This window comes from Haemaphysalis longicornis, unplaced genomic scaffold (assembly GCF_048455015.1).
Source record: "Haemaphysalis longicornis isolate Haplotype H1 unplaced genomic scaffold, Haemaphysalis longicornis Haplotype H1 scaffold_6, whole genome shotgun sequence".
In the NCBI taxonomy this organism is placed as follows: Eukaryota; Metazoa; Arthropoda; class Arachnida; order Ixodida; family Ixodidae; genus Haemaphysalis; species Haemaphysalis longicornis.
This window is the reverse complement of record NW_027526407.1, coordinates 145,189,748-145,215,201: the sequence shown is the minus strand read 5'-3', so window position 1 is coordinate 145,215,201 and position 25,454 is coordinate 145,189,748. Positions and strand designations below refer to the sequence as shown.

Genomic DNA, 25,454 nt, shown 5'->3' with positions numbered 1-25,454 from the left:
ACAGCAAAGCTGTATACTTGTACCCCCCAACGATTTCATCCCGTTGTCAAAATCGCCAAGACGCCAAGAATAACACTGCATGCTTCGCCCCACCCCAAGTTTAACGTTAGTGCAGATGGCCCGAGATTTTTTTGCCTTTAGTGAAAGCTCACACCTGTCGAAGCCCATTAAAATGTGCCATTGGGAGACTTGATTTATGATATTACTTGCAGAGCCCACAACACAAAGGGCGAGACTCCCTCCATTGTTTGTTTTTTTCGTTTTGTAGCTTATACAACATATTCAATAGCCCTTCCAGCTGTTCTTCCACCACAAACGGTATTTTATTCGTTAAAAAATACGCAATTACAGCTGGCATTTATCTCCCCCGTTTCCATACAATTTTCCCGACAAACGTTCGCCGTCTCTCCTGGAGGGGGCCGAAAGAGCGCCGAGTAAACTTACAATCACCGCTGAATGAACCAAGACGCCCCGCGTGGTGCTGCCACGTGTCGGCGAGCGCGTATACTATGGAAAATAATAACTGGCAGGCGAAGAAGCTGGAGGGCAGCTTTGTTTTGTAGCAGATTGCACTAAATTTCTTTCGGTAATAACTCCAGACTTATGGCGGTGGCTGTCGTAGTCGCGTTCCTCCCCGTTAGAAACTATGCCACCGTTTACGGCACGCGGTAAAGCAGCAACATGTCTTTAAAAGTCTGCTAGCTGAACGTTTCGTCGTTTATTAAACACGCGTCCCGCCAAGGCCCCCAGATATGAACATTTCACATTACCTGCTCCCTAGCGCTCTGTTATTCCCATTAAGAACGCCAAAAAGAGCTCCGCCAGTTCCGTTTCACCATGACAGGCTTTGTGACGTCACAAATAGCAGTTCGGAATACTGCACACGGCGGCGATGCATGTTTTTAGGCTTCGGGCGTCTTCATTGACGCACAACATCGTCACGCGCACGCCCCCCTCACGTTTTCGCCAAGGGTCGCGCCGTCGAGCGCCTCCTGCTGGCGCAGCATACTGCCCCCTCCCCTCCTCCTTTCGGAGAGCGCTGACTCGCGCCGCCACAACCTACCGCCCTCCCCTCCCAATTTCGCGACCCTCTCCTCCTTTGCTTTCTTTCGTGGTTTTTTTCTTTCACTTGCCATCGTTCACTCGGTTACGCCGACAACGCGGCTCAGCCCAGAGACGGCCGCCAAAGGGCGGCGCCCGTAAACAATTTCAGGGCAGTCCCGTAAATTGCAACAAGAAAAGGCCAGAGCGATGTCATTCAGGTATTACATGTCCACGCCCACTCCGCAAAAGTACCGCTGGCGAACTCTCGGGGTAAGCGAATTCGCGCCAGCATTGAAGCGTTCACTGTACAGTTGGAAAGTCAACTAATTTAGGAACAATTAATTAGAGCCACTACCAATCCCCCCCCCCCCCCAATACACACACAAGCATGAAGCATATGCCACGATTGGGGGGCATCGCTTCGAAACTGCAATTAACGACTGTTAACACGCCGTCTTTGGACAATTACGATGCAGAAATTTTATGGCTTAGTAGATAACGCCCTTCGAAGGCGAGTTTGTCTCCACCGAGATATAGTAATTCACTACTGAAACACAGAGCGGCCCACGCACGAGAAACAATTCGCGTACAGGCGACAAATCCCAGGAAGCTTTGGCCTGTTTGTTTAGTCTGACAGTGTGGGTACTCAGTCGCTTCACAGTCGTGCGCAGCTACTTTCTCCGCCGGCCCAGCCTTGCAATAGTGCGAAAGCACGCTCAACTGAAGAGCTATGTGCCTTCAGATTGCTTTTTTATCGCCTCACGCAGACGGAGCGGGAAATACCTTGTGGCCCGCTGTGCCCACATGTGGCCACGCCGCTTCTCAAAGGCGGTATTTTGATTGGACACAATCAGCAAGGCGTCTCCGTCAGAGAAATACAGCACCAAGCACGAAAGAAACATTAAGGTTACGAAAATTATTGCTGATGCCAAAGCCGCAGCTGCGTTTCTATTCCTTTTTCTTTCTTTTTAGACAAGTTCACGCGCTGTTTATGCTCTGTAAGTGCTGATACATCACGAAACGAATTCCGGCCCACTTACGCCAAAGCCCACAAACACAAACGCCCGCGAGATTACACAGGGCGTTCACAGCTCTAACCGCTACTTGTTCACACCACCGCTGACTGTTGTCGGGGGCGACGCATGAAATATTGTCTTTTTGCCATTTTTTAATCCAATCCCCGCAGCGACGAGAAATCTCAGATTGCGGGTCATTACGGCGTCACAATAACGAAACCCAAGCTAGCACTCGGTGTACAAAGAGGCGTCTTGCTCAGGGCGCACGCCAGCGCGCGCTTAGTCCAATAGGCGGGGAGGAAACGGCGCAAGCACTCACTCGGCAACTCCGTTCCCTTGTCGTCCGGAATCACGCAAGCCTTTCGGCGGCATCGCTTGACCCACGCTTCCACTGCCACGCTACTTTCAGTTTTACCAGCGAAGCTGCTTAGCAAATCGTTATTGTTCGTGTCCGCAGTTGAATACACCAAGAAAATGCCGAGCATACCCACTTATAGAGATTGGCCAAGGTTGCCCAAAAACACCAAATCCAGCGTGCGCCGCGTTCGTGGCAACACTTACTCGGAACGAGAAAGACTCCAGCATGCGCCGTAATCGTGGCACGACTTACTCGGAACGAGAAAGACACGTCATAGCGTACGCCCCTCCAAGGTGATGTCCAATGATTATCATATCAAAAAAAAAAAAAATGAAGGAAGCTCACACTTATAGCAACAATTATGGAGTAAGGTACTTGCGGCAGCGAAGAAGAAGCAAATCGGCTGCAATCGTGGACTTAAACCGCCGTGATGGCCATGGAGGTTGCGTGATGGCCATGGAGGAACCTTCATTTTTCGTCAGCTGCGCCCCCATCGATACCGCACCACTTCTTGTCGCTCGTTTCGTATATACTTGCTTTCTTTTTTTAATACCTTCCACTGTCAGTTCGACTTCGCGATAATCGAATGGGGAGTACGTATTACAGCTTCGTTCAAACTGCAATCGAGTCACAGAGCATTTCTCCTGTTCCTGGGGCGACATTCTCAGTTTTGTAAATTCCATGTCCGTTTCGAAATGTCCATTTAGAGCAAGCCCTAACTGGCTGAAAGCAGGCGACCTGATGTGAGGCAGCAAAAACAAGGCCGGTCGTCGGTTTTCGTACATGTCACTGGTGCGAGGCCTCGCAAGCGCAACGACGGATTTGATTGAAATGGCCGTGAAAAAACGCTTTTTTTTTTAACAACACAGCTCGGAATTGCACCCTGCTCTTTATTGCATGCATCTTTCTCTCTATCTCTCTCTTTATGGGCAAAAATCATCTATTGTTCACTTTATATTTGTCATTCGTCTTTAACCAATTTTTTATTACCCCCCGCGCTGGCTCAGTGGCTATGGCATTGTGCTGCTGAGAAGGACCCGGGTTCGATTCCCGGCCGCGGCGACAGCTTTTCTTATGGAGGCGAAAAGCCAAAACGCCGGTGTGTTCGAGATTTTGGCGCACATTAAAGATCGTCAGAATATAATACGGAGCCCTCCACTTCGACGCGCCTCATCAGCTGTGTAGCGTCGGCGCGTTAAATCCCACAATCTAATTTTAACCAATTTTCTGATAACTTGAGCACATTTTCCTTTACCCTTCCTCCGTACGCCCCACCAACTTTTTCGAGACTGACGAGACGGGGAAGTCATAGTCACTGACATACATACATCTTAACTCGTCCTCACCCCAAAGCCGCGTAATCCCCAAGGTCAAAGCCTCCGCCAATCTCTCCCAGAAGGCGTACCACCGCGAAACACACATCCAGCACCCGCCGTCAGTTCGAATGATCTGCTGGGCCAGCAGGTTCACGCTCGCAAGCAAAAAAGAGAAGAGCGCCGTAAGACGGCGGCGAGAAAAGAAAGTGTGACGAGACAAGCGCTCGTCTCGTGCCTGTCTTGTCTCTCTTTTTTCTCGTTCTCTTCTTAACGTTCGCTCTTGTTTCTTTCAGCTTCGAGCACCCGTCACTTTTACTCGCGCGAAAAGTGGACCGCTCAAGGTTTCACTCCGTTTCGCCTCCCACTCCTCCCCCTCTTTCCCCCTCACCCCTAGACTGCGTGATGGGACTACTCGGTGTGCGGCCGGGCCGGGCCCGCGCACATTCTTAACGCCCCCTCGGCGTCATTTCTTGGCTCGGAGTGCCGCAGCGTCATCACTCGGTTTGGGCGAACCCCACCCGTGCGACCGTGTATACGGTTAGCTGTTCTGACTTAAACTTCGCAGCGAAAACGCCTCGCTTGGCTGTCACTAGCAGTCCTTGCGAACTGCGTACAACTGGAGAGATGCATATGCAGCGCCGGTTGCGCTAAAATACCCTAAGCTATAGCTAAAACGCGCGGAAGAATACGTTTGCACAATAAATAAAACAACTGGCGACAACGCATGTTCGTATAAATTAATTCAATTAGTGAAAATGGGGCAAATATTTCTAATACACATTTTTCGTAATGCATCAAAGTTAGGATCGTTGCATATTGTACATGAAAAGCGCACCCAGCCACACGGGAGAAGATAAAAAAAAAGAGACGCGCAGATCTGCATTGATGTTCATGACAACTGTTTTATTTATGCTGCCATCTGTTATATGGAAGAAACAGAGGCAAAAAGGCGGTTCACACTTTAACCTGATATAGTGACTCTTCAATGCTTAGAGTTGAATTCAGCGTCCATTTAATAGATAGCCGCAACTCCGCGCGGTACTGATATAATTAACTATATATACCTCCCAAAATATGCCTGACAGCCCTCAACGACTTACACGATCCGCTCTGTAGTCATAAACCAGGTCATATGGGATAATTGATAGAAGACGTTAGGGAAGTCGTATTTCGCTGCTGAACTGACCGTGTGCCGCCCCTCAAGAGCGCCTTCCGAGCAATCCATTCGTGTACAGCAGTGAAACAGACTTTAGGTGGGCCCAGTGTATAACAATTCCGTTCACTGTGCGGTGACGTAGTCTTTCGTAAACGTGGCTTTACCACACTGATTTTGTGTATCGCTTCAAAATGTCGCTACAGTAAATGAGCGCCGTAGCAATGACCGCGCTGGGATTATGACTCTGATGACGACTTTCTGAAATCGCTGAGTTGAGTGGTTCGCTACAACGACCCGCATGCGCGGAAATAAGCGGCTGCAAAGAATGCCGAGTGTTGCCTGGTGGTCTAATTGGTATGGTTGATTGCTATTGGATTGGATTGTATTGGATTGCTATTTGAGTGTTGGATTGGATTGCTATTGGAGAGTTGATTAGTAGGTGTAATCGTTAGTGCTGTGTCCGCGTCCCTTATATTGTGTCCTGTCCCTGTGCGCTGTACACGAAGAATGTCAAAGAATGCCGACGCACCATCCGGCAGTTCCTACTTGAATGTTTATGTTTTCGCAGATATTTTTTTTTAAACTTAGGTCTCTGGATTCCGCATCACTGTTTACATTTATGTACGTTTTGCACGAGTGGTAAAGTAATCGCGAAACCTACCCGACTTATAAAAAGCCAGAAAATACGGCCCGAAGCAACGAACCCAACGCACGCACACCAACTGCGCTCACAAGAAACGAAAAACTGTTCACAAGTAGCTTTCGCATTAAGAAACAAAGCCCTGATCTATACAGCGTGTCAGCGTGCCACATCTGCGTTTCTCTGATGCGGAATGTTTTTTTGTTGTTGTTGTTGTTGTTGTTCCGTAGGGACTAATAACCACACTATAAACCGCGGTTCACAACAAGGAAATATCTGCAGACAGAGGTGATCGGTAAATCATAGTGCTGGACTGATACAGTGACACCGCTGATACACTGCTGATACTGATACCGCTGATACTGATACAGTGACACCGCTGATACTGATACAGTGACACCGCTGGAAAAAGTGCGCGTAAAAGAATTCGTAAAAGAACACGTACACAAAACAAAAGAAGAACAGACGCTGTGAAGAGCTTCACATTGCGTGGGTGTGTTTCTTGCGTGTCCTAGCCGCTCGTAATGTTCTACGCACGCCTTGCGCAACCACTCTCTTTTGACACCAGTGAGTTTTAGCAGTCCGTCTGTTCCGTCGTGTACGTGGTTACCGTGATTACCGGGACCCAACTGCGCATGCGCGCGCGGAAGGGCGAGGAGGAAGGGCGAGGAGGCGCACCCCACCATGCAACTAATACAGCTACCGTGACGAATGCACAAGTGCCCAGACGAGCCCCAGTCAACACGGTAACTACGTACGCGACGGAACAGGCGGACTGCTAAAGCTCTATTCTTTCGATCCAATCGGAACGGATGATTGGGGGAAATTGCATGTCAGCTGCTTCTAACAAACGTCTGCTGAGCGTCGGCTGTTCTTTTGCGCCTTTTTGGCGTGTTCCAGCTTTTGCTTACACGTAGAAAAAAAAGCGCACGGACGATAAGAGCACACGAGAGGCCCAAGCAAACGGCTAGAAATCATTAAGATTGCGCGAGCAACCGGAACAACAGCACCGCGCGACGCGCGAACGGGCGTAGCCAACCTACCCCGACAACGTCATCTCCATCGGCTCCCACAAGAACACGGCCCCACCGCGATCCCACAGCGCGTCGTTTTCCAGGAGCAGGAGACACCGCGCCAGAACCCCGCCCCGAAAGCTCGCCGGTGACGTCTTCCCTCCGCCGCTGAGTCATCGGTGCGGCCCCGGGAGGCAATGACCGAGAAAGGCTCCCCCCTTCCCGGCGGGCTGCGACCGTGATCAGTAGTTCCTTGTGCATAGGCACACACGGGTCTGCCCGGTCGATGCAATCACGTCGATTCAATTAGGGCCCTTTCGCACCCGCCAGGGACGCGAGGGTTAATGAGGGATGCCGTGAATACATAGCAAAGGGCGTGGCTACGCTAATCTGAACCAACGCTGCTGCTTTTATTAAGAAAAAAGACAAAGGATTTGTCAGCACGGTGTCCGTTTTGGCGTCCAGTGTTAATCGACACATAGCTGTTATTTTTGTAAGTATTCCTGCGCTTGCATAAGTAATGGAGATATTTAAATGGTATTTCGTGACTAGATCAGTCAAGAGGAGAATAATTACTGAACGAAAACGCCCGCAATACTGATATATAATTGTTTGAAGTGTATGTCGATGTGTTCCCCTAGAGGAAGAAGTTATAAGAACATTTACAAACCTGAGCACGAGGTCGCGGGTTCGATTCCCGGCCGCGGCGGCCGCTTTTCTGATGGAGGCGAAAAGCAAAAACGCCCGTGTGTACGAGATTTCGGCGCACGATAAAGATCCCCAGGTGGTCAAAATTAATCCGGAGCCCTCCACTACGGCGCGCCTCATTGCCTGCGTTGCGTCGGCGCGTTAAACCCCACAATCAATCAATCAATCAAATCAATCAACATTTACAAACTAAAATACACTATTACGTAATTGCGACGTAGTTGTGTGATCGTTGAAACTTAATGCGTGCGAATTACTACGTTTGTGTGTACACTTTGGTCTTACTGTGCATTTTAGACCTAGGCTTTGCATAATACAGAATATATGTATTAATGACTGCTTTTTGTGCTACATGATTGTGCTATTATGTTTAAATTAGCGAACATAATTTTCAGTGCGTACACCGCGAACCTGGTGGCTGAGGCCTCTGTCAGCCAACATCCGCCTTGGTTTTCTCCAAGAAATCAAATCAGATCAAATAAAAACTTAGATGAGAAAATAAAATGAGGAAATGCCTGCAGCCATGTGTCCAAGAGGTATGTAAGCCAAAAGCCGACTGGGACGCATACCTCGTGCTTATGAATTTATTCCGCTGCGATAAAACCAGTTACCGCGAGTGCGGGTAACCACTACGCCAGAACGGCAAACTATGTCTTCCCCTCGACTATGAGCAAGTCAAAACGAGTTTCCCGGAATTCGAGGAATGAGAACGAAAATCGCGGGCCATCCCCGCTAACGCGAAACGTGGGAGCGGCGAAGCATGCAGTGTATAAGCGTATTCTTTGCGCCTTGGCGTTTTTTGCCAACGGAGATGAAACCGTTGTCGGGTACAGGTATACAGCTTTGCTGTAAAACTCTCTTTGAAGCAGGAAGCTCTCTAGCGAGAGGCGTAAACGAGTGTCCCGGTGATTTTTTTTAGTGCGCGTTACGTTCTCTAGCGCGAGGCGTAAACGAGCTTCCCAGTGTTTTAGCACCGTGACTGTACGAGACAACGATTACGACGACGACAGGAGACGCCAACAGCCCCAGCCTCAAGGGGCTTCGCCCTTAAAAGCCACTCGGTAACGAATCCACAATGAATGATGACATGTTGTTTTACAGGATTGAAATATCACCGCTTTTGTTATACCCATCGGGACCTTAATTAAGTTTAATTAATTAAGCAAATAATAAAACAAGCGAGCCAGCTTTTTAAGGAAGCAGACTCTTTCGCCCACGGCAACAGCAACTAAAAAATGACACTAAAAACTAGAAAAACTAAACTAAAAAAAAATATGCTTGCGCCCAGTTGCCGACACGCTGAACGTAACTGTTCCAGGCGAATAACACGTTGTCTCTTTCAGGTACGGTAAGCCTCGCGGTTTTATCTTCCCCCTATGGCATGTCCCCGACGCTTTTCCTAGCTGTTGTATCTAAGCAAGCTGCAGAAAAGCCGGGTGTAGAGAAACCCACTGATCCCGATAAGTGCAACTTTTCATTGGCCCACCGACGTCAAGGTTCAAGTTTCCGATGGTAGCACGCATGCGCACCACGGTCTCCCTCAATTGTACTACGGCCGCGAGTTCCCGCCTGAAGTGCCTCGTCACCCAACTGACCAGTCAAGCTGTTGGCGCTTTCTGGCACCAATCGAATAAACTGGGAACCATTGCCCGCTGTGAAGGTAGATGACCAGCGAAGCTGCACGGAATACACATAACACACTTGATTGGAGAATGTACACGCACTTGTTTTTCCGAACATTTGGTAATGGTAGTGACTACGGTATTATGATTACTTAATGAAACTGGGAAGGACGGGGGATTTCTCTTAGCATGCAAACACAATCCGTTTCTTTCCCGTAGAAGACCGGGTATTGGCAGCAGACAGGAATTCTGTGACATTTGCATTTTCACTGAACTATGAAAAGTATACATGACACTCGGTTTAATGATGCAGTAATATTAGCGGCGCACTGTTATTCATTTTGTGTTTGGGAACTTGCCATAAAGCAAGAGTTACAGCGGTTTTCTGTAACCATATAAACTCCCTCCTTAGAGATTGCAGCAGACGAGAATTCTGCGACGTTTACATCTCACTGTGAACTAACCAATTATCACAAGTGAATGAAACTCGGCAAACATAGGGTCGCTCTAGCGGCCACCTATCATGTAATACCATATTTGCACGATTGTAACGCGCACCTTTTTATTATGAAAATAGGATAAAAAAATACCTGTGCGTTGCAATCGGACTCAAAACTAAAAAAACACATCAAAACCAAAACTACAAAATCGAAACCACAACACAGCTCAATAAACAAAGACCAGCCACATTGCCATCGATATAGCAAGTCGCTTCTCGCCGTCAAGCATCCATGCAGAGAGAGAGAGAGAAAAAAAATTTATTTCTCCAGCAGAGGCTGATGTGTGGGCGTCGCCCCGTGGCAGAGTTTTTTTGTTCGCCATGTTCGCTGGCACCCTATATCATCAGGTATGGGAGTGTCAAAAACCCCCCACCTCCCTCCCAACCCTACCCCATCCTATGAGCAGTTGATGGCTTGCCTGACTAGCCCGGACCTCAGGATAGTACGAGGGCCCGGACCGCCAGCCGCAGCCAGGGTATCCTGGACTAGAAATGCCCTCCACCGGGCGGGCGCCCTAACATCTGCGCCTCATGCTCGCAAATAAAGATTTATCAATCAATCAATTATTTCAAAACCGCGCCGTTGTTGTGCCTGCTCAGGAGAAAGCTGCGTGAACTCGACCAGTGTTAAGATGGAAAAGTAGAGAACGGTATCATTACGACGCTTTATTTAAACGCTAATCAATCGTCTTGGGGGAAACGGACGGAATCTGGGCATCCATCCGTGAATTAGGGGCATTGGAGTCATGTATTCGCGACTTCCAAAAACAAATGGACCGCAGTTAAAAGTGAAAAGCTTCCCAGAAGGGCGTCCGTGGCCCACAGCGCGTTTGTGTTTATGTGTACCGATTGATGTTCAATCAACTCTTTCGCGCAATTTTGAGGCGTCTGTTCATATGCGCGATATAGACCAGGCCCAAAGTTTTTTTTTTTTTTTGGTTTCGAGGTGTTGACTTCTAATGCGGCGCGTTAGACTGGGGCAAACGCGATAGTTTCTGGAAAAGTTTTGGCACAACGAGAGTTAACGCCGTTTTCTGCCGAGCGCTAGCGATGAAGTTGGCTTTGCAGCACTGTTCCTGGCGTACATGAAAAATGCACGAAACCCTATCCAAATAAAAGGGGGAAGACGGCGAGGTAACGTGCGAACCTCGTTACACAAGCGCTGTCAGCTCGCCCCTCTCGTGTCATCTTTCCATTTTCTTGTCGGTCGCACGGCAAATTCGGCTCTCCGCGACAACGACTGCCGCACTCCTCATCAATATGCCATATGAGTGGGCGGGGTTCCCGCCGCCAGCGTTGCACTAATGGCCGTTGACTCGTTCCTTTCCTGTTCCTGCTCGTTTCCTGGACGATGTTTCGCTCCCCCTTCCCCCCCCCCCCCCCCCAAAAAAATAAAGTCGCTCGTGAGAAGATGCGATACGACAGTTTCCCTGGGGAGTACCAAACAACAATACCGGTAGAAAAGAATCCCGAAAACCGTTAAGTACGCTGTTGCAGAAGTTCTCGCTCCGAACATGCTCACACGAAATATACGCGCGTTCTTGTTCTAGCGCAGGGAACTCCCACAGAAAGCCATAATGCGTTAGTTTCGGCCATGAGAGCGGAAGTAACTTCCGGGATTATAACTACGGGGAAGCAGTCATGCCGACAGTACAAGAGTCCCGGTCGTTGGACTGCGTTCACGCTCATGGTGTGACACCTAATGGTTAGACAGCAAGTTCCCTGAGATAAAAGAACTAGACAGCGCTCGTTCAAAAGTGGGAGGTAGCTGATATACACGTGTCCACCTTGTTCAACGTCTTCGTTAGCTGGATGTCCCAAGAGTGCGCGTGTTGGCAACGTCAGAACAACGAAGGCATTCCGTAACACCGTCAAACCCACATAGAGGGCGTTCGCGGAAGGTATAAAAAAAGGTTCAATGAAGTTCACGATTCGACCCACGAACCACGCGAAAAGATTCTCAAAGGGATGGTTAGACTGGTCGATTAAAAAAAAAAAAAAAAAGAAACCCAAACTTCTGAGTTCGATATAAATGGGTTAAGCTGTTACGCGTTTACGTGACTCACCCGCATCAAAACTCTAGCGGGACCTGGGTACGGCTCGAAGTGTGTATGGTGGCAGTTGCCGGTATTTTACTTTACTACAAATGTCTTCTGCTGCGGTGGTGGTGTCACGTGTTTCGGGCCGTACTCTTCGCAGGTTCGCGGATGTTTGCTTTTCTCTTTTCACTCATCGGGGCGCGATAACTATACGAAGACTCCAAAACGGCTGACATGGACACCTTGAGTTAACAAAAATAACTTGGAAGTAGTCTGAAGTGAATCTTTCAAAGCCCACTACTGCGTTTGAAACGCAAGCTGCCATTTTAAAGCGAAGGCTTTCTTAGTTGGACCGATGGCGTTCTGTCAAAAAGCTAATGCATTTCCCCATAGACCGGTTGGTCGACCGGAAAGCTCGGATAAGATCTCTGGACACAGGGCGCATGCGCGAAACCGGACTTCCATTGTGTAGAAACGGTTGCTTGAAAATCGCGAAAAGGGCAAGGTTCTAGATAAAACAATACACGCATGGACCAGGAAAAAGGAGTACAATTGTGTACAGCCGCCGTCATAACTAACTGGAACTACGATTTGTGTATTTCTCTTACTCGCTTTTTGACAGCCAGTACCGGATTACAGGAAGCCGTTTCTATTAGGGACGACTCCTTAAAATGCGCAGCGATGCAGCTAGGAAATTTCCGGAAGAAGAAATTCCTGCAAATTTACGAGAAGTTGTTCCAATTACTTTTTGACGGCACTTGTACCTTTATCTCGTAAACCACGCACAGATATGCTTTTAGGTCGTTCGCAGATGCAAGTTTACTTAGTGCGCGGAAAATTGCCGCCATGGGTTCGCGATTTGAGTCTTTGAAAGGTTTGACGATCGATTGGACGCACTTTGAGCTTTCGCGCTTCTCTGTCAACTTTCTTTAGGAAGGGATGACAATTGTTTTCTCCAGCACAAATCGAGTCCGCCGGGAGCGTGCCTCTTCTCCCCGCACGAAAGCAGCTACTGGGTGCGCCGTGGCCACCCACCGCAGAAAGGAAGCTGGCAAACGGAGTACGCATGTAAGCCGAAGCGGCGCCGAGAACAACGTCCCGAAGACGACGACCGGGGAAGCGGCTGCTGTCACGGCTGTCACCCTGCAAAAAAATTCCCCCGCATTTCCCCGAGGGGGAGAATGTGAAAGTGCGAATGCACGGTTGTCGGCCCGCTTGCGGCGCTTGCGCTCGGCCCCCGCAGCCCACCGCCTCGCCGCCTTCTCTTCCATCGGGTTTGTAGTATCACGTGTACACCACGCAGTTATCAAGCCGCTATAACGCCGCTGAGTCGCCAACGCACGCCGCTGACGACGTAGTTTGAATGCGTTAAAGATATAAGGCGCGTTGCTGACAATATCAGCGTCGCGTCCGTGGCTTATTCGGTAGAGCGTCGGGCTGCGGCCCGCAAAGTCCTCGGATCGAAACCTGGCGCCGGATGCTGTTTCTTTTCTAAATATAGAGGAGCACTGCGGACGCCAACGCCGCCGCCGCCGCCGACGCCGGCGGTGGATGGTTTGGGGTCGCTTATAAAGTGCATAAAGAAAAAGAAAGGAAAGAAAAAAAAATATACTATGTACGTATATAGCGAGCGATCTGTCCTACTCAGGACAAACGCACGGGCAGCCAGCGTCGAGTTACGGGAAGCGCGGGGGAGTCTTCGACGACAATTTCCTCCTCCGCGCCTCCTGCGAGCGCCGCCGACAGCCGTGCAAACACGCAGAGACGCTCGCGTGCAACCGACCATGCTCGGTACACGGAGGCGGACAACATCGGGGGCGGCGGCGGATGACTTCCCCATGGTGCCTCTGCTTCGAAGAGAAAGCTCTATTTCTCCGCTTTGAGAAAGTGAGCGCCTAGCCACAGCTGTTAAACCAACGGAGGGAAAACTCACGCGGAACTGGAATACTGGCGTCAACCCGAGGTTGATTAGTTTGGTCTCCAGGAAGTGCTGAATTAAAAAAAGAATGGACCCGTATCTGCTCCTTTCGTTGCAAATGTCGACGAAAGACGATAGTCGTCTGGCGTTCCTATCAAGTAAATACCCCCCCCCCCCCCTTCTCTTTCCCGCTCACTTCTCATGCTGTTACTCTCCCGTTTCGCTCCTCCCAAGATAAACACGCTAGAGGTTTGCTCAAGTCAATTTAAATTTACCGCCTTTCATTGCTCCAGGCGGGGTTCCTCGATGACAGCGCTACCGTACGGCGGAGACGCGCATGAATCGAGGTACCACCAGCACAGCCGATTTGCTTCTACTTCGCTGCCGCGATGACATGCTATGAATAAGAATGGTATGAATCGAGTACTCCAGCTTCTTACCTCTCGACCATATACACAAGCTGTGAGGCTTGCAAAAATTGAGCAGTGTCTGTTTCTTGTCATGTTTGTGAAATTCTGGCAGTGAGAATGCTTGTGTCTCACGCACCAATCTTGCAGACAACCCCCATCTTGCTAATACTAGTATGCGAAACAGCCATGTGGTCAACGCAATTTTCCAGTTTGTAGTTCCAGTAAGTGAAAAGTGTGGTGGTTACCACGGAAACCAAACGGTATATATAACGGTAGGTACATACCTTAACCTCACGGAAATGATAACGATAATGATTTAATAGAGAAAAACTCAAAACACGTACAGCACCTCTATCTCTCTCTTTAATGGGTCTCCATTCTAACACCCCACACCCCACTACAGTAAAAAACACCATCTTCGCGTAGGGGAACACTGAGTAGTATGCGAAACAGCCATGGGGAAACTGAATTTCCCCTGTCGTAGTTCTGGTAAGTGAAAATGTGGTAGTTACCAAGAAAACCAAACGGTAAATATAACGGTAGCTACGTACCTCAACCTCACCAAACGACAAACTGAAAACTAATGGGCTCTTGAATCGACCCCATGCCAGCTTCGCATACTACTCAGGGTTCCCTTGCGGGAAGATGGTGTATTTTTTTTCTTCACGAGTACAACAGCAGCAGCCCACGGGCTTGTCGATGGCTTGTCGTCGGGGGTCTCTTGTCGGTCATTCGGCGTCGTGACAAGACCGTGACAACACAAAGTTTTCAGCAGTTCCCAAAGGAGCTGCTGCAGCTGCGTCTCTGGGCTGGTTACTTCACGTGCGTTCCAAGCGAAACGTGGAACCCATATAATGGAACCTTCCGTTACTGTTGCCGTTTGATTTCTTAAAATGCCGCAAGGCAAACCGAGGGCGACCGCTTTTGTATTTTTCCAGACGTATTGTTATAAAGCAACCATATGTGTATTTTTAATAACGAGAACACTGCGGATATCACTTGTGTATTGATGTCTTGCCTTAGAAAAGCATAATATTTTGTTTTGGCTCCACAATGTTGACAAGTATGAACACTGACAATGGACTTAGGCATTTAGATTTGGCGGTGCGTATATATAAACCTATTGAGCCAATTCTGTTTCACTTCGGCCGGGCGGCTGAATCGAGCGACAGACAGACAGACCAAAATTTTCGCGTTTATGTAGCCAAACAGAGACTATCGTCTTTGAAAGTGACTGAGGGCGAAACCCGCAATTTCCGAGAGCACGAACTGCAGTGGTTGCAGGGAGAACGGAGTGTTGGCGAAAGCACGAGGCCGGCCTTGCGGGCCGCCCTAATGGGCTGGAATAATCTGGTTCACAACACAGTAACACCTCGTTAATTCGGACTGAACGATTTGGTGCGGCCAAGTCTCCATAGAGGTCTAGGTATAAGGAACCCCGTTAATTCGAGCCGGGGTAGGTTCCGCAGCGGATATTTCGAACTAGCGATACCACGCCGTCACGTTGGCGCCTGCTGCCGACGGCCAGATACCGATGAATAAGCGAGTGGGCGAACAAAGTGGCACAGAAGAGTATGAGTTTGGGTAGTGTCACTAGATAAGATACAGAGTACCGTTGCGCAGGCACGCAAGGTATCAACGGCGGCCGTTTTGTTGTCTACCAGTGTTGCCAGATTGACACTTCTGCGGCCTCACCGCTAACTTGGACGAGGTGGTGGTGGTGAAAACTTTATTCATCCAAAGCTGTTAAGAAAGCGGCACCGGCTGGGAGCACTGGCACACTACAGTACCCTAGTCGACGGCCAAGAGCCCGTGGGCCCTAGCGGCGAGTTCGGCCAGCTGGATTACACACTCTTGCACTTGTGGGTCGGAGCTGAGCAGCGTAGCCTCCCATTGCTCCAGAGTGGTAAGGGGCAGGGACAGAGTAGCATGCAGAGGGGGTTTTGAGGGGCACGCGCCCACTATGTGGTGGAGGGAAGCGAAAGGCGCGCCGCACCACGTGCACGTGTGGCAGTATCGCGTGGGGAAGTGGAGGTAACACCTTCCCACAACCCGCACAATGCGGGATGTGGGAAGGTGCTAGTTTGCAGCCGACGCCACTGGACACACTGCCTAAGCTTTAAGGTGGGAGCGGGGCCGGGGAAGTGCGTCCGATTAAGGCGGTAGTGCTGCGTTATTTCCCGATACGTAACCAGGCGATCCCTCCCTCCCTCCCGCCCGAGGTGGAGAGGCAGCATCCGAGGCATCCCGGCAGCAGAAATCTCGGGCTCCCTCGTTAGCCAGCTCGTTACCCGGAAGGGACGAATGGGCCGGAGTCCATATTAGGCGTGGACAATGGGCAGGCGGATTCGGTGCCGTCTGCAGGATTCGTGCGGTGATGGGGGATACACGACCCGTCGCAAAGTTCCGAAGAGCCGTCTGCGAGTCGGAGATAATTGCAGAGGCCGGGGCAGCTGTAAGGGCCAGGGCAATGGCGACTCCTTCACCAACTTCAGGGTGAGGCGTGGAGACCGAGCACGAAGCAACAGAGTCTCCTCGGGAGTTGACTACGGCGACGCAGGCTGCACGGTCGGGATATTCCGCTGCGTCGACGTACAGGGTGCGAAGCATGGGCCTTGTGTAAGGCCTTGACCCGGGCAAGGCGGCGTTCTTGATGGAAGGCAGGGTTCATGTTTCGCGGGATGGGGGCCACACTGTAGCGGGACCGGAGAGAGTCGCTCAAACTGACCTTATCTCCGTGCTCAATTGTAAACAACACAGCAACACGGCATCTTCGGACACTCTTCGGCAGCTGAAACGCTGCGAAGCGCGTTATCTTTGATTCGCGTTCGGAACGACACCAGTCGCGCGTATACCCCCAGAGCAGGGAGGTCAAGCTGAGACTACCACAAAGAACCGACAGAAAACGCAGAAACAACAAAATGGCGGCGCCACGGAACAATAGGTGAAAAGAGTGCCGATACTCTGAAACCTCGTGTAGTGACACTAGGCCTGGGCTAGTTGGCATCGGTGATCCATAACTTCGCGGCCGTCACCCCTTCCTGCACTGCAGTATAGCCCACTTATAGCGAACCCGGTTATAACGATATAGCGGCTATAACGAACAAATCTTCGTTTCCCTTTACCATTGGTATACATATATTTTCTGTCCAGATATAGCGAAAAGCGGATATAACGAAGTGATTTCGGTTTCCCGTTGTGTTCGTTATAAGCGGGCTCGCCTGTATGTTTTTTGCGCTGCACGAGCAAAATAGCTTCCGAACTAACTTTCGCGTGAAGCCAACATTTCGCGCAAAGAATTTGCTTGCAGCATGCCGCAACTTCATTCTGCGACGGAAACCAGGCCCTCTTAAATTTAAGCCGCTCTGGCTCATCACATTCACTGCACGAAGATATAAAAATAACGCCCCGTCGGAAGCTTGTAATCGCAGACGTCAACACACTTTGATAGCCCCGCCCGGAACTGACGATGCAGTCGCGATAGAAAATGCACCGTCCAGGTCATCCGGCTTGCAACGCCCTCGGTAGTGTTTGTTATCCGGCGGCTGCGGAGTGGGCGTTCCAGTAGGTGTAGAGTGCGTGACGCGCTTACCGAAGCCGTCGGAAGAAATCGAAGAAGCCCCCACGTTACGGCAGACCTACCTGATGGCAGCCTGTTGCGCCCTGTGCTCACGTAACCGTTTGTTTGCGAGCGCTGGTGCCTTCAGGTGTCCTAGTTTCTACCATAAAAGTCCGCCAGACTCAAAATGACAAAATGCTATACAGCCGAACCTCCTTATAAGAAACATTGATATAGCCAATTAGCGACTATAGCGAACTAAATACGAGCTTTGGTTGCTCACGCTTTATTTCAGTGACTCATTCTTTTTATAACGAAATCGAAACTACGAGACACGTGCGCGGTATCGGCTATAACTTGGAAATATGTGGTTCGCGCGAGGCTCGAAACTGGCATAAAAAAAGCAAAATAAAGAAGTACAAGATAACACAACAATGCTTTAATAGTCATTAAAGCTACACCAGCAGAAAAGGCCCTATGTTCGGGGAAACTGGAAAAATTCGTTCTGCAGTACCGTAAAAAGCCGCTAGACGATGATCACACCCTTGTTCAAAATAATAATAATACTAAATAACAACGCAGGCCTGTTTCGTCAAACGAACTTTATTCTGTTGTCATTTCACGCTGTCATGTTCCGGTCCCTTTAGTTTGAAATGCCACAAGGAGTCAGGTAAGGATTACCTCATCCGTAGCGGGCTCCAAGCCTAGAATAATGCGTTTTAGTATCATGGATTTTAGCGCGAGCTACACTGCCGACTTTAGTCGATTTTTCCCTCTACTGTTACAACGAATATCGAATATAACGAAATAATTTACCACCCCGATACTACTATTTCGTTATAGCGAGGTTCGACTGTATTGTCATGTTGACAGTTCCCGGTTGTCGCGTTTTACCGGAAGTTACTGTTTAAAGCTAGACACCGCTCCACCTTGCTTCGTTAGTACGACGTTAATACGTCGGACAATACGTTGCGTGTATGCATGCGTATACGTAAAATACCACCGGCCGTCCGGTGGTATTTAAGCAGCACAGGTTTAAGCAGCACAGGTTTAAGCAGCACAGAAGCAGCACAGGTTTAAGCAGAAGGTTTAAGCAGCACAGCTGCCATGGTTGTTTGTCCAGCTCTTGTTCCCCATTTGAAAATTCCGCGATAAGTCTACGTTAGACTATTAACGTACCTATGTGATTACGACGCATATAGTTTGTGAGAATACGGAGACACCATTTGCCCCCTGTTTTCTTTCGAAACTTTTCTTTCCGTCTCTTTTATTTTGGGACGCTAGTGACGATGGCAGTGTTGTCGCCGTAGTACGCCGCCAATGAAATGGCTCCAGGGACGACGGTGGTTATGTTCGGTCAGGTACACACTACGTTTCGCAATACGTCATACAATCACAGAGACACACAGCTGCTACGCTAGGGGTGATATGCGTTTGCTGTTGTCATTGACTCTTTCACTATTTGGGGGAGAGTTTCTCGCGCGGATGCCGCAATATCTCGGATCCTTGCCATGGTCAGCTCAGCTGTAAAAACTAAACCGCGTGTCGGTTGCGGGAAAGAGCCTCATTCTTCACGGTCACCGCTATTCTGACCCCACAAAACTCAAACGACACCACGAAAGTGATACGGGAAAGACCACCAATGCCGTATTCTGAGCAGGCAAGCAACGGGACTCTGGAATACGGATTGCGAGGTTATCAGAGCCAAAGGTCTATTACGCCGTGTCTCGCAAGGTCATTCACCGCGTCGCAATGACCTTGGGCCACCGCCGGGGTGCAAGCGTGGCAGGTGTGACATCACGCCACGTGATCTGCTGCGGAGAGGCATGGCAACGCCGCTTACCGCTGCGGTACCACGTGATCAAGCGAGGATTTACCGGCTGCTTCGCCGGCGATTGGTCGCCCACTCTCGCCGTGGACGGCGCGCCGGCCGTGCCGTCTGTGCGAGCGCCACTGCGCAAGCGACAGGCTGAACTTCACGTCACCCAGCAAACTACCCTTTATGAAACATTGCGGCTATTTCATTTGCAGTCTCGGACTTACCTCGGAGAGTCAGCGGGCAGCCGTGGATTCCCCACGCCTTAGAGATTAATGGAAAAAAGGAAGGCCGGAATGCTACTCGAGGGGTCCACGGTGTCATCAACATCATCATCATCACAAACCTGTATACGCCCACTTGCCGGCAAAGGCCTCTCCCATAGATCTCCAATCATCCCGGTCCTGTGCTAACGGCGACCAATGTATCTCCGCAAACTTCTTGATCTCATCTGCCCATCTAACTTTCTGCCACCCCTACAACGCTTCCCTTCTCTAGGGATCCACTATGTTACCCTCAATGACCAACGAATTACCTTGCCACCGCATCACATACCCTGCCCACACCAATTTCTTCTTCTTAATTTCTGCTAATATGTCCTTAACACGCGTTTGTTCCCTGACCAACTCCGCTCTATTCTTGTCCCTTAATGTTACTCCTATCAGCTTCCATTCCATTGCTCGCCGAGTCGTCCTCAGTTTAAGTTCAACCCTGTTAGTGAGCCTCCAAGTTTCTGCCCCGTAGGTGAGTACCGGTAATATGAAGCTGTCATACACCCTCAGCGACGATAGTAGGCTGCATTCATTATCTGAGGATGCCTGCCGAATGCACTCCACCCCATTCTTATCCTTCTAATTACGTCTGCCTAATGGTTGGAAACCGGGGTCACTACTTGGCCTAAGTAGATAATTCGCTCACCACTTCCACTGCTTCGCCACCTATCTCAAACCGCTGCGCTCTCCCGAGGCTGACCAAGACTTAATCGAATAGCCCCACTGTGCGGCAAAACCAAACCAAACAAACATTTCGCTGTGATAACGTTTAGAAGTGTTAAACCTGACCCATTCTTTTTTCTACTGCTCATTCCTGTGAACATTCTTCGCACAGGCCTTGCACATGCATCAGCGCTGCCGCAGTGTCACCGCAACGAAGAATAGTCCGGATAGCAACAAGTATAGCGTCCCAGTGAGCGACTCACCGAGCGACTTGTTGAGCCAGTCGGCCAGGTCTTCCTTGAGAGGTATGAGGTGCTCTTCCTGCCGCTTGGTGACCCTTAGGTAGAACTCGTCCACGTCCCGGGCACGGTGGGCGGCCGTGGCACTGTTACAACGGGGCTTCACCTGCAACAGCGAGGAACAAAGCAGTGACAACGTCCGTTACTAAAAACCTATACGCGCGACAGCTTTTGTCAGGCGAAGCTCTACAAAACTTTGAATGTTCGCAGAAATAATAACCAACTTTGCTGTAGTGGCTGCAGTCGGACACATTTACTGCTAACCAAGAAAGCACTTTGTTCGCACTGTGGTTGAGCATTTTAAGCGGGGCTTTGAGACGTCCGTTTTGCAGGTGAAACTCGGAAAACGGATCTTTCCTCGCATAGCGTCCATCTGACCTTCACGCTCAGCCAAGGTTATACAAGCGCCTCGTCCTCTTGCGCGGAGTGAAAGTGTCTATTCGCTCGTTCGTTGCAAGGAAAGCAGGGCAGAGGGGGTGAAACAGAAAGAGTAAGGGTGCGTCCCTTGGGCAGATGATGCGAGGAGGCGCTGGGTGCAACCAAGTTCCCAGCGCTTGGCGCTTGGAGCGGCGACTGCACCGAGAAGCGTCTGTGTGTTGTCTTGCGGTGCCATTGTGTGCGCGTTCAATGCCCGCTCTCGGCGCGAAACCCGAGCTATCGCTCGACGAACTTCCCATAACCGCGTTCAAGTACGGCAACTTTGCACCTTAATTCTGTGTCCCCTTGCGTGCTTTTTTTAAAAAGCTGCGCTGGTCATCCATCTTCACAGAGTGGAATGACACACGTTTATTTTTTTTTTAATTAAGGCAGCGCTTCAGCCAAAAATTCTCGTGTGCGAGTGTGCAAACGGTTCTGAGTGTGAAAAACCATTTGGTCCGAAAGTGAAACACATAACGGCCCCGTTTCGCATTTTGGCCGCCTGCAACGGTGACTGCGCATATGGCGTAGGCGCAGCACTGTAAAGCGACAAACACATGTGCGGAAAGCGAGGCGTTTTCGCACGCGTTTTCCGTATCCGAAAACAGTTGCGGCAGCGGTGAGGGACACGCATGAAGGAAACAGGATCGGTTTTGTCATACAGACTTGGTTCATTGGAAATACTCCCTTGTCCCGATAACAATGACACCAATTTTGTCGCAAACTCCGGACGAATAATGGAGACACTAATGAAAACACGTAAAGCAGTTGGCGACTCCCTAGCTACTCCCGCATTTTTTGTGACGTCACAAAATCTCGCTCGTGCGATTGGTGTCCGCCAAACTAACAAATGACCAAGAAACATGGCTGTGAGATTGTAACGGGGCCTCAAATTCTGTTTGATCGCATCACTTGGATGCTAACGCGCAGCTATTACACCGATAACACTTTTTAGTGCTGGACCATATGACGTCACTCCTGCCCATAACACGTCACTGCAGCGCGAAATTTGAAAGTTTTTCAACCCTCCTTCCGTTTTTTTCGGTCACAAAATGTCTTTGGTGGTCGGAATGGAGCTGCGTGAGGTGTCCTGAAGAGTAGATTCTTTCAAATTCAACGAAGTCCCCTTTAATACCCGTGCTGCACGAGCGTTTCGAAGGCCTTTGAGTCGAAAGTCACTTGACTCAAATGCCACCTTTCAGCTGCTGCACGAAGTTTTTCAAATGCATTCGGTTGAAATGCCATTTGAGTCAAAGGAGCACCACCAACGACCTTTGAGGTTCTCAAAGGCCTTTGAAACGCAAACGCAGTTTCCGCATGTCGTAATTACAAAAACAATTATTTACGAGTAAAAGTTCGTTTTTAAAGTACCCGCACTTTCAAATTTTTCTCTTGTTTTTTGTTTTTATCACTCGTTCTACGATTAAAAGGTAGCTTCGTACTCTCGACACCGGCGGTGCGAAAAAAAATTAAAATAAAACTGCCTGTTTTGTGCATGTTTTGTGCGCGTTTACAGGTTGTTATCAATTTTATGCTTAATAAATGTTTTTTTTTCTTTTTGTCATTTCGACTCTACAGTTAATTTGTTTATGTCGAGAACGATAAAGCGTAGCAGCGGTGACACCAAAACCCGGCGGGTGAACGCGGAAACTTTCGACTGCTTTTGAAGATTGTCGAGTAGATCGGCGGAACTCCTTCCAGTTTGAGTGCCATTTGAGATTTCGAATGCCGTTCGACTGAAACGTCCTGTCAAACGCTCGTGCAGCACATGTATCATAAGGCCACGTACCGGGTGCTGCTTGTGGGCGTTCTCTTTGGCGAGGTCGATGCAGAAGTCGCCGCTCACCCTCCGCCAGGGGGCGTGGCCTGCGTCTCGGCTGCCGCCGTTGATGTTGACGCCGCTGCCGCCGTTGCGCAGACCGCCGTTTCTGGCGGCGGCTGCAGCGCCGGCGTTGCCGTCGGCGAACGTGGTAGTCCAGCGCACCGCGGGTCCACTGCTACCCATGGTCGGCCGCTGGCTGTGGCTTGGTTCTGACGAGGTGCTCACTCGCTCACGTTGTCTCCAGCTGGTCACATTGGCGCAACCTCCGCCTACTGGTCCGAGCGAGGCTCATGGTTTCGCCGGCTTCGCTGCTTCCCTCGCGGGGTCTCCTGGTGATCCAGGGACGGTGCGCCACCGGCCAGCTTTTATGCGTCGCTAACCTGCGCAGAAGAAGAGAGGGGGAACATGTACCGAACATGCCTAATCGTCCAACACTGTACATGTCTTGTTCATATGGTGTAAAATGGGAAACAGCAATTACCACTGACAAGCTGCAAGATTGGTTTCGTGCTTAGCCATACGTAAAAGACGAATATATGACGAATATATGATTAATATGAATCCCCATTAGCATTGAACGTTGCAAACGTGGCTTCGACAGCCAAGGGCGCAATGAGCCACATGAGGCACGATCAAGTCATATACGGCGCCAAAACAGCATATGTACAGTGTGCAACATACCACCAGCACGGCTTTTAAGGCCGCGGTTACGCTGGCCACACATGGTGTTTGACAGCACATGGCGTTTGACAGCCCAACTATAACAACGACGTAGCGCTGGAGCAACACAAGCCATGCGAGCGCACTTCTTTGTAATCAGCGGGGGAAAAACCGAATGCCAGAAACGTGCTGTCTCCTTCCTGTCCAGCCGAGCAGGTTATTCAAAATTATATTTGCTGACACCAGGCACCGACGTCTGCTTTGTTCTTCTTAAGCCACAAAGCTATAGCCTAAGCGAACCTTATTACTCAGGCACAAACCAAATGTCTGCAGCGTCCTTCTGACCTTCAAGCAAGCGCCTCGTGCGGTCAAGGTCAACGAAGCACACGTGCGGTTCTCCGCGCCGACGGAAGCCAAACTAAATCCGCAAAGCAAACGGATTCCGCAGTGAAAGCGTCTAATCACTCGTTCATTCCGAGGGAAGGTTGCGAAGAGAGAGATAAAGGGAATGATTAAGGGAGTGTACCATAAGTAAATGATACAGGAAAAGGCTCTCACTCCATCAAACTTCACTGCGCATGCGCCCCTGCGGCACTGTGCCGCGCAGCGTCTGTGCCCTGTCTCGCGTTCACTGCGCGCTCTCGGCACGAAAACCGATCTTTCGCTCGACCAACTAGGCTTAACCGAGTTCAAACTACGGCAACATTTACGGCTACGGTTGCGTGTATGTATCGCGTTCGAGACTCCAAATTCTTTCTGAGGGCCAACGGCCGTTCACGCTCGAAAGAAATAATACTTGCCTTTCGCCTAAATTACCTGCCACCTGCCTAGCCGTTTGCTAAAAAGCTTCCCTGGCCCACCAATCTTCAGAGTGGGATGGCTCCTAAATTTTTCCCTCATGCCGTCAGATGGAATCAACTTCCTTGACAAGGCAGTGCTTGCACACGCTCATATAACGAAAAAAAAAAAAAAAAACTCAGTTCGTACGCGAATAGTTCACATGTCATGGTTACTTTAATAAATAAAAAAAAAACCTTCAGCTAAGAAAATTTCGGAAATACTTTTTCCATAAACACGTCTGAGTGCATGAAACCTCACTGAGCCCCGAATGAGAGTGTTGAGACGTGTTTCTGCCTGTGCGTACCGCATCACGAATGGGCATGAAGCCACGAGATGACGAACTCCCCCCGCACACGACTTACCTCATACACCGCTCCGAGAAGGTAAACAACGGCATCATCATCTCACACGACCGTTAGAAGGGCAAAAAACTGGGTAAAAAAAAAAGGTCCAAAGCAACGTAAAGGCGAACAGTGCCTAACTACTCATTTTTAAAAGAAGGCTTGTTTGGATTCTTAAATGCCGCCATAGATCTAGGATCTATGGCGGCATCTAAAAGCACCGGCATCTAAGAACCGGGGCTCTTAGATGCTGGTTCTTAGACGGTTCTTAGATGCCGGTACTTAAGAAAACAAGCCTTCTTTTAAAAATACGTAGTTAGGCACTGTTCGCCTTTACGTTGCTTTGGGCCCCTTTCGGTAATGCGAAGATCACATCGGTAGAAATGGTCTTACTCCGAGTTGGTTATTACTCCGTTGCTTCCTATATCGTCTTCCAGCCTTGAGATACTGAAGGTCATACTACTCCTCGCGTACGTGAGGATTTCTTTTAACTAATTTTTTCCCACACTTTCCTGTCTGTGCTTTATAAATGTTGAGATGCACCATCTTCCTTCGCATACGCATAGCCACATCAGTGACAAGCACTACACTAAAGGCGGAAATTCGCATTCAGAAAAAGCGCTAGAGAGGGCATTCATACGGGGGAGTGGGACTCGATTGACGTCCACTGTACTCATGCCGCTACAAAGACCAGCGGCTGCTCAAAAAATATAGCCACGTGGGTTTCGCCTTTCCACGCATCCCACCTTCGCCGAGGATTTGAATAAACCGCCACCCAAGTGGCCCTGACTCAACCCACACGCTTGAGATTCCAGTGGAGAAAACGAGTTTTTTTGTCAGTGCGCTATCCCGTTGACGTGTACTACCTACGGATCAAGCACGTATAGCTCTTCAGCCGAACGCATAAACCGCTGGGGTTCCGACAGATATCTCCACAGCCGGGTTGGGAGAGCCCGCTAAGGAGATCACGCAGCGACAGACAACCTCCTTCGCGGCGCGGTGCAAGCGAGACCGGAAGACAATCGA

At 49.7% G+C, this 25,454-nt stretch overlaps 1 protein-coding gene across 1 annotated transcript in view; it reads right to left on the bottom strand.

Moving 5' to 3' along the window:
• Positions 1–25,454, bottom strand: part of LOC144141176 (growth arrest-specific protein 2-like) — a 273,543-nt gene that overhangs the window by 126,491 nt on the left and 121,598 nt on the right. The window contains exons 2-3 of the mRNA XM_077672733.1: positions 22,555–22,967; positions 20,313–20,454 (exon numbers count right to left, since the gene is read on the bottom strand). Coding sequence (XP_077528859.1) covers positions 20,313–20,454; positions 22,555–22,770 — 358 coding nt within the window. The 5' untranslated portion in view covers positions 22,771–22,967. The remainder of the gene's footprint in view (positions 1–20,312; positions 20,455–22,554; positions 22,968–25,454) is intronic.